Source organism: Notothenia coriiceps, unplaced genomic scaffold (assembly GCF_000735185.1).
Source record: "Notothenia coriiceps isolate Sejong01 unplaced genomic scaffold, NC01 NC01_scaffold00015689, whole genome shotgun sequence".
Lineage (NCBI taxonomy): Eukaryota > Metazoa > Chordata > Actinopteri > Perciformes > Nototheniidae > Notothenia > Notothenia coriiceps.
Genome location: NW_011348390.1, coordinates 7,714 through 25,642, shown reverse-complemented (window position 1 = coordinate 25,642; position 17,929 = coordinate 7,714). Strand labels below are relative to the sequence as shown.

General features: G+C 42.1%; 2 protein-coding genes across 2 annotated transcripts in view; both read left to right on the top strand.

Moving 5' to 3' along the window:
* The first annotated feature begins 1,698 nt into the window (after positions 1-1,698).
* On the top strand, positions 1,699-7,859 carry nkx6.1 (NK6 homeobox 1). The gene is made up of 3 exons (XM_010775372.1): positions 1,699-2,277; positions 5,514-5,686; positions 7,607-7,859. Exons 1-3 carry the CDS (start codon positions 1,818-1,820, stop codon positions 7,844-7,846), a joined length of 873 nt encoding a protein of 290 aa, XP_010773674.1. The 5' UTR covers positions 1,699-1,817; the 3' UTR covers positions 7,847-7,859.
* LOC104949090 (tyrosine-protein kinase Fer-like) overlaps positions 4,079-17,929 on the top strand; it is a 17,511-nt gene continuing 3,660 nt past the window's right edge. Inside the window, exons 1-2 of the mRNA XM_010775374.1 lie at positions 4,079-4,085; positions 17,332-17,335. The gene's annotated coding sequence lies outside the window, so the exon portion shown is untranslated. The remainder of the gene's footprint in view (positions 4,086-17,331; positions 17,336-17,929) is intronic.

The window sequence follows — 17,929 nt, the reverse complement described above, 5'->3', positions numbered from 1 at the left end:
TATCTCACACACACCCCCTCACACACCAACACACACACACACACACACACACACACACTACACAAACTGAGATCATAAATTAGACCTTTTAACTAAAAAACAACGGTTGTTTATTTATAATGTGAGCTCCAGATGAAATTGCTAGTGGAATGCCTTATGCTGAAAAGCTGACTCTAAACTGCTATGCTGAAATGTAATGTGTAAGAAGAAAGTGAAGAATTGAGATTGAAATGATACATGAATACTGGGGGCTTGAATGTGTGATGAGAGAAGAAAATAAAATAAAAAGGCTTGGAAAAGCAGCAGAATATTTGAACTGCAACCTTCTGAACTAACTTGATGGCGAATGATCTGTCGCCATGGCAACGGCATTTGATGACACCCCATAATACGCTTAGATGCGTTGATGGCTGCATCGTTACCAAACCTGTGAAGTTTTGGGCTGTTTGGAGCATTTTCACTGAAGTTATGAGAAAACCGTGTTTCATGGCGAGCATTGTGTTGCCATGGCAACGGCATTTGAAGAAATCTCAAAACTGTCCCGTAGATGTCTTCACGGCTGGACTGTTAGCACACATGTGAAGTTTGAGCACTTTTTGAATATTTTCATAGGAGATGTTTTCCTACGTTTGTCATGATAAATTATGTCTCAGGAATGTAGGGTTTGAAAAAAAAATATGAAGGCAAATTTCAAGATGTTCTACCCAGCTGTGACATCACGCACTCTAGTTAATGTTAAACTGTGAAGAAAACCTCTAAAACAAGGTCTGAACAATGTTTAATATCTCTAAAAGTAAGAATCAAATTTAAAAGTTGTGTTCAAGTTTAAATTAAATGTATTCAATAATAATAACACTTTAGAGATAACAACAATAATTCAACAGATATATTTATTTAATTTGAATAATAAAATATATTCCGCATGATTTGTGAAACAGTTAAACAAACTGTAAAACACACCGGGAGAAAACACTGAGTATTAAAGTATAACAACTAAAACTAACTAATGACATAAATACATTCAAATAATCACAATGAATGAATTATTATCAAAACATATCAAACTATTAGCCTTAGCTTGTTCCTGCTTTTCTTCAACGTGCAGAGTGTGTGTGTGTGCGTGTGTGTGTGTTTGCATGCGTGTGTGCGTGTGTGTGTGCATGTGTGTGTGCATGTGTGTGTGTGCATGTGTATGTGTGTGTACCTTTACCTGGCTCTCCGTTATTCCCAGAGAATAACATCAGATGTTAGGATTTTAGGTATTAATGATTAGCTCATCCAGGATTAGCGCTGAGCCTCTCAGCCAATCAGGAGGCTCCCCTAAATCCAGCGGCCTGCGTCGGCTTCAGAAGAGCCAATCAGCGCAGCCCCCTGTCTCCCCCCCCGTGGTGTCCTGAGTAAAGTTTGCTGTGCAGCTCATAGACAGATGATCATGTTCTATTATCTCACACACACCTCCTCACACACTCTCCCACGCACACACACACACACACACACACACACACACACACACACACACACACACACACACACACACACACACACACACACACACACACACACAAACACACCTCTCTCTCACAAACTGTCCCTCACACACACCTCACACACTCCTCCTACTCTCCCTCACACACTCCTCCTCACACTATCCTCTCTTCACACACTCCTCTCTCCCTCACACTCTCCCTCAGTCTCCTCCTCACTCTCTCCTCTCTCCCTCTCTCCCTCTCTCCCCCCGGATGTCCCGGGCTGAGATGGGCTCTGCCCCCGGCCTCAGAGCTCCAGTGTCCCGGTGTTCCTCCTCCTGGTAGTCCGTGATGTTATCCTCGATGGACGGGCAGAGCTTCCTCCTCGGAACCCCCCCCCTGGCGGCTCTGCACAGCATGGCTCATGAGATGAAGACCCCCCCCCTGTACCCGGCCTTCTCCTCCTCCGGCTCCTCTTCGACCTCTCCGAACCCCGGGGGAGTGGCCGGTTGCTCCCCGGGTCTGAAGGGCTGTTCTTCGGCTCTGTGTTCCTCCGCAACCCCCCACGGGATTAACGACATTCTGAGCCGGCCCTCCGCGCTGCTGCTGGCCGGAGGAAGCGCCTCCTGCCCGGGGGGGCTGCTGGGCTCCGCGCTGGCCCCCCGGTGCCATCCCCCAGGACTGTTCTTCAGCCCCCGGTACCCGAAGCCCCTCAGTGAGCTTCCCGCGGGCCGGACCCCCCTCTTCTGGCCCGGGGTCCTGCAGAGTCCCCCCCCCCACTGGAGGGACGCGCGCTTCTCCTGCTCCCCCCGTGAGTGCAATCTCTTTCTTTTTCATTTCTGAGCAGAAAGTTATTTAAAAACTGGGAGAAAAAAGGAGTTATTTTGTTAAATAAATTCTTTAATTACAATGAAAACCCGAAGCTTCGCGTGGACACGAGTTTATATTTTAAAAGTCTGGGATTTATTTTAAAACTTCAATTTCTGCGGAGAAAGTTATTTAGAAACTGGAAGAAAATAGTTATTTATTCCATTCATTAAATCATTGGAATAAAACCTGCTGCCGGGAAACTGTTTCACATCTCTGAGGAAAGGAGATATTTAGTTAAAAAAATGCAATGATTAGAATAAGACCCTGCACCCCCCCCGTGCGTGGAAACGCGTTCTCATTTCGGAGGAATTAAATTATTTAAAAACTGATTTTATTAAATAAATGCAATAATTAGAATATAATTAAGGTCCCAGAGTGCAGGTCTGTTGGTGGTTCCCAGAGTCCACAGAGCTTTCGGCCACCAAGCCCCGTTCCTCTGAACCAAAGAGGCGGTCAGGGAGGCAGAGTGTCCACACATTTAAGAGCAGGTTGAAGACTTTCCTCTTCAGTTCACGCTGGTTTTAAACCCCCTTTTATATACATCCTCATGGACCCTTCGTTTTTTGGAATTGTATTTATTGTACTCTAAGTGTAATTGTGTCATTGTATTATGTTGCTTTTTAAAGTGGTATTTTCACATTGATCTTGTAAGATACGTTAGTTGTGTTTACATTGTTTCACATTTGTGTTGACTTGTGAAGCGCTCTGAGACAAATAGGATTTGTGATTTTGGACTATTTAAATAAACTTGAATTGAATTGAATTATCTGTTCCATACATTGAATAACTACGACCCCCCCCCCCCACGGGACTAGAAACTGTTTTATATTTTACATGTCTGAGCAGAAAAGGGGTTATTTAGTTAAATACATTGAATAACTGGAACGACTCCCGCCCGGAGTGGAAACGGGTTTATTGAAATGAGATGATTTAGTTTCAATAAGAATGAATTTATTAACGTTTAGAAATATAAAAGCGTGTTGAAATGATGAGATGATAAATGAACCGGTCGCTCTTAAATACTAATATATTTACATCTAAAATGAATCAGAAACAGGTTTTTATTAAAGCAATAATTATAATTAAATACACTTTGTGTGAAACAGGCTCTTCCTGAAGTCTGCACCTTAACCCGGAGACATGGGTCTCTCGACAGAGGGTTACATTCTCTGGAGGACACGAGACTTTTTAACAACGAGAACAATACGAATAAAATGCAGTAAATATATAAAAGATAAAACCCCTTAAGATATAATAACTAATAACTTTAATAACAGGCTGTTATTTATCCATCAAGTGAAACGCTGTAATCAAAGGCATTTACCCATAATCCATCCTGTCCTTCCTCCTGTTCTTTCGTTATTGTTGAAATCACTGTCTCTTTCTTAATTGTTTTTTTAAATTTCTGTTTCTATTTTTCCTAAATTGTAAATTCACGCTTTTTATTCCTCTTCCTTTTTGTCTCGAAAATGACTTTTTTTTGCACCATTTCTCCTTCAGTTCACTTTCAGTCTGAGCTCCGGTTCCCGGTTTGTTTTGTTCCTTCTGCTCCTACTGGACTCTTACAGGCAGGGATTTTGGGCCCCATGAAAATATATCACATTACTTAAACATTTTTTTCTTAATGTTCTAAAATTCTATGGGCCCCTGTCAGTCACGGGCCCTTAGAATCGTCCTAACTTTTCACCCCCTTACGGCGCCCTGCTTACAGGACTCTTTCTGCACATTCCGTCCCGTGAGGCCCTCTCTGTCCTCAGACCCTCTCTGTCCTCAGACCCTCTCTGTCCTCATACCCTCTGTCCTCAGACCCTCTCGGTCCGGGTCTCTCTCTCGGTCCGGGTATCTCTGAACAACACCCTGTCATATCTCCGTTATTCCAGGGAAACACTGTGTTCACAAAGAACTCTCAACACGTGACCGTTTGACATTTCAGTCCAAATAGTCTCATTTCATTTCTTGCACAAGGATTGGGAATTCTGTTTGTGTTTCTGATGTTCTGCAAAGTGTCTTTGAGCATTAGAAAAAGCGCTATACAATTAAATGTATTATTATTATTATTATTATTATTATTATTATTATTATTATTATTATTATTTCTAATGACCATGTCCCGGTGGACCAACGGAGCTTTATCACGTGTTTTACCCGGTTCCGGTTCTCCTGCAGCTGAGAGAGAACATGTGTTTATTAGATAGATACATAGATGGATAGATAGATAGATGGATGGATAGACAGATAGATGGATGGATGGATAGATAGACAGATAGATGGATGGATGGATAGATAGATAGATAGATAGATAGATAGATGGATGGATGTACTTTCTTGATCTCAATTTGAGACATGTTTGCGTATCATCAAAAGAAGGCAATGTACATGAAATAAATCGTAAATGTCCCCGGGACTAATAAAGGTATTATAATAAGAGAAATTAAGACACTAGAAATAAACATTCGAAAATATATTTTTTATTGTTTTTCGTTGTTGTTACAATAATGAGCAGACAGGGTCCTTCATACAAAGACATGCTTCTAGAAAATATTATAATACAAAACGTACTTGCACACACATACAATAATACACACATGTATCTAGGCTCCACAGTGTGGGAGCAGTGCATCTATTTTTACTGTTTTTGTATAGGCTACATATGTAGGCTAAGGCAGGGGGGGGGGGGTCTCTCTCTCAGGGTCTTTGGGCCGCTTTGATGGACCTTCAGAGTCCTGGCTCTTCTTCCGTTTACACATGAAGTTAAGAACACGTGTTCATGAACCAGTTCCTCTCCCCTCAGCTCTGTGTGAACATGGTTTATTCCCTTTCAATATATTTTTATTTTCAGGTGAGACAATTAGGGAAAACACGTGACAAAACAGACAGAACAACAACAACAACAAACAACGACAGACAAACAGCAGCACTTGTCATGTTTACTCCCACAGTTATAACCCTTAACGATTGTTTCGTGTGCACGGTGCAACACACACTCCTCCAGAGATCATCGCTGTCTGCTATAATAACTGACATGTAGAGCCTTTCAGGGGGCCCAAGGTCGCTTTACAGAAAAACAGGAATATATAAAACAAAACAAAAAACAGTCAGACAGACAAAACAACAAATAAATCAGTTTCTCTCCCTCTGTGTGAGAACATGTGTATTAACCCGTGTCCCCCCCCCCAGATCACGGCTCGGTGCTGCTGGACCGGGACGGGAAGAGGAAGCACACCCGGCCCACCTTCTCCGGACAGCAGATCTTTGCTCTGGAGAAAACCTTCGAGCAGACCAAGTACCTCGCGGGGCCGGAGCGCGCGAGGCTGGCCTATTCTCTGGGAATGACGGAGAGCCAGGTCAAGGTACACGCACACGCGCAGACATACACACACGCGCGCACACTTCTCCTAAAAACACACTTCACTTTCAAAAGACCCAAAGAGAAGAAAACCGGAAATGATAATAATGACTTTTCGTTTAAACACATTAAATCTAATGAACTCAAAACAACATTAAATTAATTACCTCCACATTTAGGAAAATGCTAATTAATCCATTTTAATTTAAACACACCTTTTAAAAACACATTTCCCACGATGCCTTTAGAAACTCTACAGCATGCAGGATATAACAGATATTTAAACACATTCCTAAAAACGCGCTTTCCTCAACATTAGAACATGTTTCCTCATCGCGAGGAGGAACAGAGAGACACTGAGCTATTCTCCTCAGACTCCCAAACATGTGATGCTTTTAAAAACCTGCTCCTTCATCAGTTATCATTTAAACTTTTTAAACACATTTTCTCTCATTTCATTTCAACTGTATTTATTCGCAGAAAATGAAAACGAGCTTTAAATTATTTAGCTTGAACCCTCAGGCATCACGTGACCCTGCGGCCTCTGGAACATCCCATAATGCACGTGTCATGCAACACGTGCAGCGCGTCATTCTGCATCGAGTCCACTTCATAAAGAAGTTTGATTCATATTATGTTGAAGTTTAAATATATTGATTTGAATTCAGTTTAAATTCTGCTCGTTGTTTCTGCAGAGCTACAAATACAAGACGCAGAGTTAGTGGCTCCGGACCTAACACGGGAGAGAAGTGGACTGTGTGTGTGTGTGTGTGTGTGTGTGTGTGTGTGTGTGTGTGTGTGTGTGTGTGTGTGTGTGTGTGTGTGTGTGTGTGTGTGTGTGCAGATGGTGTTTAACATACACTTCCTCCTCAGAGGGTAGATGGTTTCTGCAGCATTAGTTTCGTGGAGTGTTAAAGCAGATCTAAGAGAGAGAGAGAGGGGACGGGGAGATCTGCATGAGGGGGTCTTTTCTTTATTTCTCCAGGGAGTTGATGCAGGAGCTCTGACCCGGGTCCCGGAGCTCTGACCCGGGTCCCGGAGCTCTGAGGCTTTATTTCACTAATCCTGCAAACTGAGTTAAATCCTGAAGAAAGTGGATTTATAAAATATATTCAAATGTTTGCAGTGATTTGAGTTTCACTGAGAGTCAGAGCGGGTTTCTGTGAGTGTGACCCTGCAGGAAGGGACTGTGATCATGACTCTGTGTTTAGGGTCTGCATCCTGAGGCTCAGTCTGGAGAGCACTCAGGAGATGTTTGAGTGAATCCGGTACATGTTGTATTTCTATCACGAGCGGAAGCAAACCGCGGAGCTTTCTGCGTTAACCGTGAAGGACGGACTCGCTCTCCGGTTGCTCTGCAGGAGGAGACGGACCCCTGCTGGGTTATCAGATCATCTGTATTCTGTATTCTGCACTTAGGAGGAGAAACGATGTTTTTCTGCGGCTGGAAATATAAGTTATATTTTTGTTAAATGGTGTAAAAAAGTAAAAGAAGCATGCTTCATGTTTACTGATGATCTGATCTGGAGTGGAGACCCATCCATCCAGCAACTTCTGAGTCTGTTAGTTTCTTTAGTCAGTTTAGTTATCCAAGAGTAAACCCGGACTGCTGCACACATTGTGTCTACAGAATGAAGCCTTCACTTGTCTCAGCCCGGAATCACCTCTTTAGTTCAGTCGCGCTTCTCTTGCAGTTTCTTGAAGTGACGGAAGGGTTTTTGATTTGTGTAAATCCTGCGGAGTTTTACATCGTTTTTCCAGGGAGTTTAAAACGTGCAGGAAGTCTCAGCATCAGGTGTGTGTGTGTGTGTGTGTGTGTGTGTGTGTGTGTGTGTGTGTGTGTGTGTGTGTGTGTGTGTGTTAATGAGTGTGTGTTTAATGAGTGTGTGTGTTAATGTGTGTATTATTATCTGTGTGTTCTCAGGTGTGGTTCCAGAACCGGAGGACCAAGTGGCGGAAGAAGCACGCGGCGGAGATGGCGACAGCCAAGAAGAAACAGGACTCAGAGACAGAGAGGCTGAAGGGCTCTGATGAAGAGGAGGAGGAGGATGAAGACTACAACAAACCTCTGGACCCCAACTCTGACGACGAGAAGCTGCACGTGCTGCTCAAGAAGCACAAGCCCGTGCACGTGCTGCACGGCTCGGACAATGACAGCTCCTAATCTGCACATCAACAAAAATACACTTATTTTAATTTCTGTTATTTTGTTGTATTTCTTTTATTTCTTTTATCGTTTTAATCTTTTTTATTTTATGTTTTCATTGTATTTTATTTGTATTTCTTTTATTCCTTTACTTCCTGTTTCTGGAGATGAACTCGAACTCTTGGAGTCGCACTTTTTCAGATTATAAGGATTTCTTTTTTGCAAATTGATGGATGAAGGACGTACGGTTCCGGTTCGTAGACTTCCGGTTCCAGTTTGACGGTTTTCCGGTACCGGTTCTTTGGACTCTTGTAAAAAAATACCAAGAACCCCCCGCTGTGATTCTCCGTTTTTTTGTACAGACCAGCTTTCCTTTCCTTTTGTATTCACTGCAGAGACTATAAACTCCAGTGGTCCCTGAACGCACCACCTGTACAGACCGCCCCCCCCACATTATTTATATGTGTGTGAAGCCTGTGTGTCACGGCGGGTTCAAATGTAATGCACTTTTATTTAATAAAATCTCAAATGCTTCCTGTTGTCCCCGCCCCCCTCCCCTTAATGAGCTCACCTGGTTAATTAATTAACTCATTCATTAATGACGTCATTGAGTCAGTCATTAATGAGTTAATTTAACGGTCCATCTATCATCGGCTGCTTTCAGAAATCACTTCATTATTATAATCATTATGGGACTTCCTGCTGGGATCGATTTGGATTATTTGGTTTTATTAGATTTTGAAATCTTAAATTCAAACTTTAAGACATTTCTGATATTTTTTTAACAGATCAAATTATTTTATTTACCTTTTTTTTATTTTTATTTTTATTTTTTTAATAAAACCGAAACGTTTAATAATTAAATAACGCTTAAAGGTGGGTTGGGTCATTCCCTCCAGAAACACTTGTTGTTATATTCCATGGAATGATCTTAACATCCCGATAGCAATGAATATCTGAAGTGCTTTGAAGCCGTAGCGCTGTGAAAAGCACCAATCATCTGAGCCGGCCCGGCTAAAGTAACTGGATGGCCTATCTCCCTGTCAGCCTTCCATCTGAGCACAAACTTATCTCGCGCCCTCATTGGTCATGTGCGCGTTCGTGTGTGTTGGAGGAGGGGCTCTGTTAGGAAGTCTGAAGGAAGAGGCAGATTGTTTCCGGTTACGTACTTTCAGATTCTAGCGCACTCGAGCTGGTTTCTCCGTTCCTACCATGGTTCCTTCCTACCTACCCCACCTTTAAAAGAGAGGAGATGAATAGAAATACCACGCGCTGCGGACAGATCCATCGTCGCAGCAGCTGATCATCCAATCAATGCTCAGTCTGTGAATAACACACATTCCATAAAGAAAACATTAAAATACACTTCTGGAGGTTTGAGTAAAAGTATAAAAGTATTATCATCAGAATATAGTTAAAGACGGTAAAAGTAGTGATTGTTTGATTGGTCCATTTCAGAATAATATATATGATATGTTTGATAATGATTGATCATTAAAGATCAGGAAATATCAAACAGATAATATATGATGTCACTGCACTGATGAATGTATAAAAGATATGATTATGAATGTAACATTTGACTCTTCATGGATGAACCTCTGATCTACAGGAGGAAGAAGAAAAGAGAAAACTGAAATATTTTGTAGAAAAATGTAAAAAACATTATGAATACAAATCAATAAAAAAAGAGCAAATATTGTTATCTAAAAGAAATGTAAACATGAAAAATAAAAATACTGCAAAGACATAAATACAATGAATAGTTTGAGTAAATATGTGGCAGCGCTCTGCCCGTTGAAGAGAAGCAGAAACAAGCTAATGCTAATTCATCCGTCTTCATTGAAACGCACCTCGTGCATTTCAAACATCCTGAGGATACAACATGTTTCCTACAGAAGAGAAGCAGAAACACCATCATTATAACAATGACTTTTATTCTAAACACTCTCTTAGAAACACATTACATCTAAAGGATAAAATACTATTATTTATAAGAAAAGTGAACGTGAAAAATAAATACTGCAAATAAATAAATACAAAGAATAGTTTGAGTTCACGCGGGATTTGAATTAAAGCAGTGAGTTATTTCTGCTGTTAGCTGCAGATACACATTAAGTGCGTGTGTGTGTGTGTGTGTGTCGTCCATCAGAGAGGCGACACACCTCTGTGTTCCAGGTGTAAACCACATGTAACACCTGTAGCTGAACACCTGTAGATCATCACCTGTAGATCATCACCTGTAGCTGAGACCGATGGGCTCCTTTATAAAGAGCCGATTGAGGCATCCATGTTCTACAACAGATTACATACAGGGACATGTGTTTAGGGGGGGGGGAGGGGGTCTTATCTCCCTGAAACAGCCTGCAAGCTGGAGATAAGGAGGAAGGAGAGGGTCCTCCATTATGAGGAGGAAGAGGAGGGGGATCCCTGAGCAGAGCCTCCATTAACCTGCAGAATGACTTCAGAGATTCAAAAAATAAATACATCTCCCTGTTCAGCAGATAATCTCCACATGTTATTAACACCACTAAAGAAACTAACGTTAGGCTGTGAAGGAACTACAGCACGGTCACATGACTTCACGTCACCACCGCTAAGCTAAAGGAGGCTAATGTTGGGCTATAAAGGAACTACAGCACGGTCACATGACTTCACGTCACCACCGCTAAACTAAAGGAGGCTAATGGTAGGCATGATGATGCGTTTACACCTAACCCTTTATTCAAACTTTCCCATTGAAATCCAAGACCCAAGACTAATTTCACACATCGTGTGTGTCGAGCTTAATGTGTGTGTGTGTGTGTGTGTGTCAGGCAGAGCTCACCTGCTGCTGTTGGAGCATGGAGATGTAATCTGTATTTATTCAGAGATAATCTCCTGTAATGATGTCTCACCTCTACCTCTACCTCACACACACACACACACACACACACACACACACACACACACACACACACACACACACACACACACACACACACACACACACACACACACACACACACACACACACACACACACAATCCAGTTTTCAACGTCTCTCCTTTAATATCTGTGTTTTATCCTTGTGTTTATTTTTATTATTTCCTTCTCCCTTCTGTTTTTTTGTCGTCCACTCGGTTGTCCTCCAGTAAAGTCTGACAGCCTCTTCAGTCTCAGATGTATCATTCAAGCAATAAGTATTTAAAGCCTGCGTTGATGATACCATATAAATAATATATGTGTCAATGGAATATTAGAAATTATCAAATTATATTAAAGTTCAGCTAAAGATCATTGATATGTGGGTTGAAATACCAACACAATTTATATTTTCTGTTTTAAATTTGCTTCGTTATTTTTTGAGCTCTTGTATTATTTTTTCCGTATTTAATCTTTCCTTTTTAAAAAAGAATTAATTAATGTAATCATATAATTTAAATCTTCACTTCATTGTTTTTTACTGTATTATTTATTTTTAATGTTCAAATCTTTTACCTTTTCTTATATTTATTTAAATATGGTGTATATTTTGTCTGATATTTGGTAATAACGGTTTCCGTCCCACGGTGTCCCATGGTGCTAAGGATCCTCTCTTTTGATTAATGACGATGCAGAGGTGGTCGTGCCCCCCCCCCCTTCAGACCCACCCCCCCCCCTGTATTTCTATTAGCACTAGACCGCCTAAAATACTAACCTGGTTAACACGAATCATAGTGCCCCAGCAGATAAATTACCTCCTCAATCGATATTTTTATAAAAAGCGTCACGTCAAGGCGGGGCCGCGTAAGCTAATTCACTCTATGCAAATACAGGGGGGCGGGGGTCGGCCCATTAGGAGGGGGTTATTAAACGCCATCTCTAGCCTGCCTTTAAAACACTTGAGAATTATAGCCAACGTTTTAGGTCGAACATATGGACAGCATGCACTCTGGCAAATAAAAGGCAGACATAGTATGAGTGTCAGGGTCGAGGGGGCTCAGAGGAGATGGAAATCACCGCCTGATTATACATGCATTCAGGAGGGCGTCAAAATATAGAGCACAACTGAGCTCGGTAAAAACTGCTTTAATGGATTAAAACAATGGAGACGGATCGCTAGAGGAGCGAGGGTTCTGCAGAGGACCAGCGCCACGCCTTAATATGGGCAACACGCTAGAAAATACGAGCAACACACAGTTAGGAATCATATGAGCAACACGTTCGGGAAACATATTGAGCAACACGTTAGGAACATATGAGCAACACGCTTAGAACATATGAGCTACAACTTAGAAATTATGAGCACACGTTAGGAACAGTATGAGGAACACGCTGTAGGAACATATGAGCTACACACTAGAACATGACGGCAGCACGTTAGCACTATGAGCAACACGTTAGGAACTATGATGTCTAACACACTTATAAGAACATTATTGAGCAACACGTTAGGAACATGAGCAACACACTAGGAACATATGAGCAACGACGCTTAGAATATACGAGCAACACGTTAGAACATATGAGCAATACATTAGGAACATATGAGCAACACGCTTAGAACATATGGCACACTGTTAGGGAACATTATGAGCTCAACTACGTTAGGAACATATGAGCAACACGTTAGGAACCATATTGAGCAACAACTTAGGAACATATGAGCAACAAGTTAGGAACATATGAGAACACGCTTAGAACATATGGCCCCAAAAAAAAAAAAAAAAAAAAAAAAATCCACGCTTAGAACATATGAGGCTACACGCTTAGAACTACGAGCAGCACGTTAGAACATAATGATGCAACACGTTTTAGGAGCATGAGCAACCACCTTAGCATACATCTATGAGCAAACACGCTTACAACATACGGCAGCATCGTTAGGAACTATAATGAGCAACACTGTTAGGAGACATATGGCAAGCACACTTAGAACATATAGGCAACACGTTTAGAACATATGTTGCAACATTGCTTAGAACATACGAGCAAGACGCTTAGAACATATGAGCACACGTTAGAACATTATGAGAACACGGCTTAGAACATATGGAGACACACATTCTAGAACATACGAGCAACAACTTAGAACATAATGAGCAACTACGTTAGGAACATATTGAGGCAACACACTTAGTAACATATGAGCCAACCCGTTTAGAACCATACGAGCAACACGCTTAGAACATATTGAGCAACCCACGTTAGTGAACAGTATGAGCAACACGCTTTACGAACATGAGAGCAACACGTTTAGACATACGAGCAACACTGCTTAGAACATATGAGCGCAACACGTATAAGGAACATATGAGCAACACACTTTAAGAGCATATGAGCAACACGTTTAGTAACATACGAAGCAACACGCTTAGAACATTACGAGCAACACGCTTAGAAGGATATGAGCAACACGTTGGGTGGGGAACATATGAGAACACGCTTTAGAACTATGAGCAACACGTTTAAACTACGAGCAACTACGGCTTGAACATTACGGCAGGCACGGGAACATAGTGAGCAACACGTTTAGAACATACGAGCAACCACACTTAACATATGAGCAACACGTTAGACATATGAGCAACACCGTTAGAACATGTCTCAGTGATGTCTCAGTGTCTTCTCAGTGTGTCTCAGTGTCTCTCAGTAGTGTGCTTCAGTGTCTCTCAGTAGTGTGTCTCAGTGTGTCTCTGTGTGTTCTCAGTGTCTCTCAGTTTCTCTCAGTGTGGTCTCCGTGTGGTTCTCAGTGTTGTGTTCGTTGTGTCTCAGCTATCTCTCAGTGTGTCTCATTGGTGTTCAGTTGTGTCTCTCAGTGTGTCTCAGTGTGTCTCAGGTGTGTCTCAGCTGTCTCTTCAGTGTATCTCGGTGTGTCTTCAAGTGTGTTTCAGTATCTCTCCAGTGTGTCTCAGTGTGTCCAGTATCTCTCAGTGTTGTCTCAGTGTTCTCTCGTAGTGTATCCTCAGTTTTGGTCTCTCAGTGTGTCTCAGTATCTCATCGGGTCTCAGCATCTCTCAGCTATCTCAGTGTCTCTCAGGTGTGTCTCAGTATCTCTCTCAGTGTGTCTCATTGTCTCAGTGTCTCTGCAGTGTGTCTCAGTGTCTTCAGTGCTTGTTCTCAGTGATCTCAGTGTCTCTCAGTGTGATCTCATCTGTCTCAGTGTGTCTCAGTGTGTCTCTGTGTGTCTTGCAGTGTGTCTCAGTGTGTTCAGTGTCTCTCAGTGGTCTCCGGGTGCTCTCAGTGTGTCTCAGTGTCTCTCAGTGTGTCTCTGTGTGTCTCAGTCTGTCTTCTGTGTTCTTCAGTGCCTCTCTCTCAGTGTGGTCTCAGTGTGTCTACTGTGTGTCTCAGTGTCTCTCTCAGTGTGTCTCTGTGTCTCTCAGTGATGCTCTCTCAGTGTGATTCTCTCAGTGGTGTGCTCTGTGCTGTCTCAGGTTGTCTCTGGTGTCTCTCAGGTGTGTCTTCAGTGTGTCTCAGTATCTCTCAGTGGTCTCATTGTGTTCTCATGGTGTTTTCTCAGGTTGGGTCTCAGTGTCTCTCAGTGCCCGCGGTCCCCCTTCTCGGTAGTGTCTCCAGTGTGTTTCAGTATTCTCTCAGTGTGTTCAGTGTCTCTCAGTGTGTCTCAGTATCTTCTCAGTGTGTCTCAGTGCGTGTCTCAGTGTCTCTCAGTCTCTCAGTGTGTCTCAGTGTGTCTCTCAGTGTGTCTCAGTATCTCTCAGTGTGTCTCAGCATCTTCAGTATCTCAGGTCTCTCAGTGTGTCTCAGTATCTCTCAGTGTGTCTCATTGTCTCAGTGTTCTCAGTGTGTCTCAGTGTCTTTCAGTTGTTGTCTCAGGTGCTAATCTCAGTGTCTCTCAGTGTGTTATCATTGCTCAGTGTGTGTCTTCAGGGCTCTTTGTGTCTCAGTGTGTTTCTCTCAGTGTGTCTTCAGTGTCTCTCAGTGGTGTCTCTCAGTGTGTCTCAGTGTCTCTCGTGTGTCTCAGTGTGTCTCTGTGTGTCTCAGTGTGTCTCTGTGTGTCTCAGTGTCTCTCTCAGTGTTGTCTCAGTGCTGTCTCTCCAAGTGTGTCTCTGTGTGTCTCAGTGTGTCTCTGTGTCTCTCAGTGTGTCTCTCCTCAGTGTGTCTCTCAGTGTGTCTCAGTGTGTCTCTCAGTGTGTCTCAGGTCTCTCTGTGTGTCTCAGTGTCTCTCCAGTGTGCTCTCTGATGTCTCTCAGTTTTCTCAGTGTGTCTCAGTGGTGTCTCAGGCTGCCTGCAGATTCCTCTCTATTCTGCACTCATTTTCCCGCGGAATCATTAGCATTCTCAGATCTGTTTCTGACGCCTGATGCATGCACTATGTCTCTGAATGCATCCCATAATGCACTATGTCTCTGTTCTGAATGCATCCCATATGCACAGGGAGCATTACAGATCTGAGACACATGAGTGAAAGCATTAAAGAAAGGAGAGGAGAAATGAAGCCTGGGACATCACCTCAGGAAATATTATAAACAGGAAGTCATGGGAGGACGGTAACGAGGCTTTTATGGGAAAACCAAGTATTAGCTTTACCATGAGGCACATATTCAGGACTATATATCTGTCTAGGCATTACACTTGGTACAACTGCCACAGGCTTTTAATGCGTGAATTGAACTACAGTATTATGTTTTATTGTATACATATATCTTCTTTTATTGTATTTCTTTAATTCTATATGAATGTTTCCTGCAAATATTTATTAGCTATGAACTTTATTCTATATTTGGATCAGAATACCGTGTATCCGTCCCACAGATGGAGACGTCCATGGTTACAGCAAAGAGCCAGAGACGGGTTCATATCTCCAAGAAGATAAGAAATATGAAAGATTACACGATTACACATCCAGTACCAGTTAGCCCCTCAGTGAGAGCAGCCGGGGGGCGTAGAAACATGCTCTATTTACGGTTATACCGTATATTCAACATTTTGCACAACAGGAGTGTTATAGTCTTATGTAGCATTTCCTCCGAATAATGATCGTATGCTTACTGATGAACCAAGAATGTATTCAAACTCCAGAGCTTGAGCCTTCTTCGGGCGGTGCTAACATTTAGAATATACAGGTCCGTTATTCTATTCTCCGCCTGTTACCATAGAAAGATTATTACTTTCTGAGTCACGTTGTTTTTCAAAACGCTACAGCCACTTCCTGGTTCAGCGCGTTAACTCGCCTTCAAAATAAAAGCATACAAATGAAACAGAAGTTCACCTAAATTTACATTATTAAGATACTATATAAAACTGCCAACGAAAGCCAACAAGAAACAATGCAACATCCCCTTCAGTCTCAAATAACACCAAATTGGGGTTATCCACGTCTTTGTTGTGTGTGTGTGTGTTGTGTGTGTGTTTGTGTGTGTGTGTGTGTTGTGTGTGTGTGTGTCGTGTTGTGGTGTGTCGTGTGGTGTGCAGTGGTGTCAGTCTAACGTGATACGCTGGTATACGCCGTATACCCACTGAAATGCCAGATGATTTCGTGATTGCCCTCTTAAAAATGAGCGATGATACATTAACAACATCATTTTGTGACTGCGGCTTTCACGCTTTCGCCCCTTCTGTGTTAATTACTTTTGGAGTCTGGGGGCTGTTCCGTCGCCTTTGGCCTGTTGCTGAACGCAACGCAACACACTTTGTTCGGCTCTGACAAACCCGCACGTTCTCTTAACGTTATCAGAATTTGATCCGTCCAGATCATTCAACGTTCCGGAGGCGCTAAACAGGAAGCAAACATTGAAACGAAAAACAGCGAAAATATTTTATGTTTTCCGAGAGTTTTCCCCTATACCACTACCAGAAGAAGAGCCAGGTCAGGCGGCTGTCCTAAAGGTGACAGAGAACGAGGCCCGGCGCTACGCAAATTTACCCGCGTAAGTGGAATTAGCAATGGTTTAATCATTAACGTAACAGAGCTGGAATGTAAGAATACGAGCAGTCCGCTTGGTTAGAGTGGAGGGCAAAAAAGTTAGCGTAAATGTCAGCACACATGCAAAGAAAAAGCTGATCTCAAACAACATAAATTCATAAAGTCAATGACTATGCAAATGAGAGTTAATTCATGTCATTTTAAAGTTGTTTTTAGAAACACTTTGCACCATTATATTACTACTATGTTAGTTGTCAGTAGATTGTCAAATAATTAGCTATTGAAAAAGTAGGCAACATTTTTCTCCTTTTATCTGCTTTTCCTGCATTTGTTAGCATGATGTAATATTGTAAGCAGGTTTATTTACAATACTTTTGAGTAATCTTGGCTCTTTTCTGGCAGATATTATTGGTAAAAACTTTATTATGCTACATTAGTCATGGTTTGTTTATTTCCAGGTTGCTGCTCTTTGCAGCAGCTACAAGAATCAACAGGTGTCCTCACAGAACAACGAGTGTCTATGTCTGAGGAACGTGGGTTGTACTATTAAGATCCAGGTCCTCAGATTCAAGATCAACATCTCATGGCCTCTTTGAGAAACAAGATTAGACGACATGAGACGTCCAGAGCACACAAAATAGCCCAGGAGCTCACGGAGAAGGGTGGAAAGGGATTATAGTTGGAAATTTGGTGAGAGCTGTGTCAGAGACAGTGTTTGCAGTCGGCCATATTCGAGATTTTGATACAAGGATGTCGATTAATGTTCAACCCTAGAAGATAAGTGGGCTTTTTCCATCATTGTGTTCATTTTTAGAATTTTTTTATTGTAATGTCACTGGGCAGTTAAAAGTCACATACAAATGCGCTTATATACATGACATGTTGATAACAGCATAACAGTCTCACGAGACTAGTCTATGCAGTTAGGTAAGTGTGATGGTGTTCAGATTGAAGGTGTTGCTTTCGAGGACAGGATGAATACAATTATTACATATACCCACTACAAAAAAATTAGACTACCCACCACTGTGATGTGTGTGGTGTTTGTTGTGTTGTGTGTGTGTGTGTGTGGGGGGGGGTTCACATATTTATTTTTCGAGCCCGGGAGGAGAGCGAGAGGAGAGTGGAAACCGTAGGAAAGGATTAGTCGAGCCGTGTGCAATTCAGACTCAGATTCCAAACCACGGTTAACATCACATTATACTTTGTTTGTTATTGGTTAAATATCTAAAAGCCTTCACAGGAACCAAACCTCG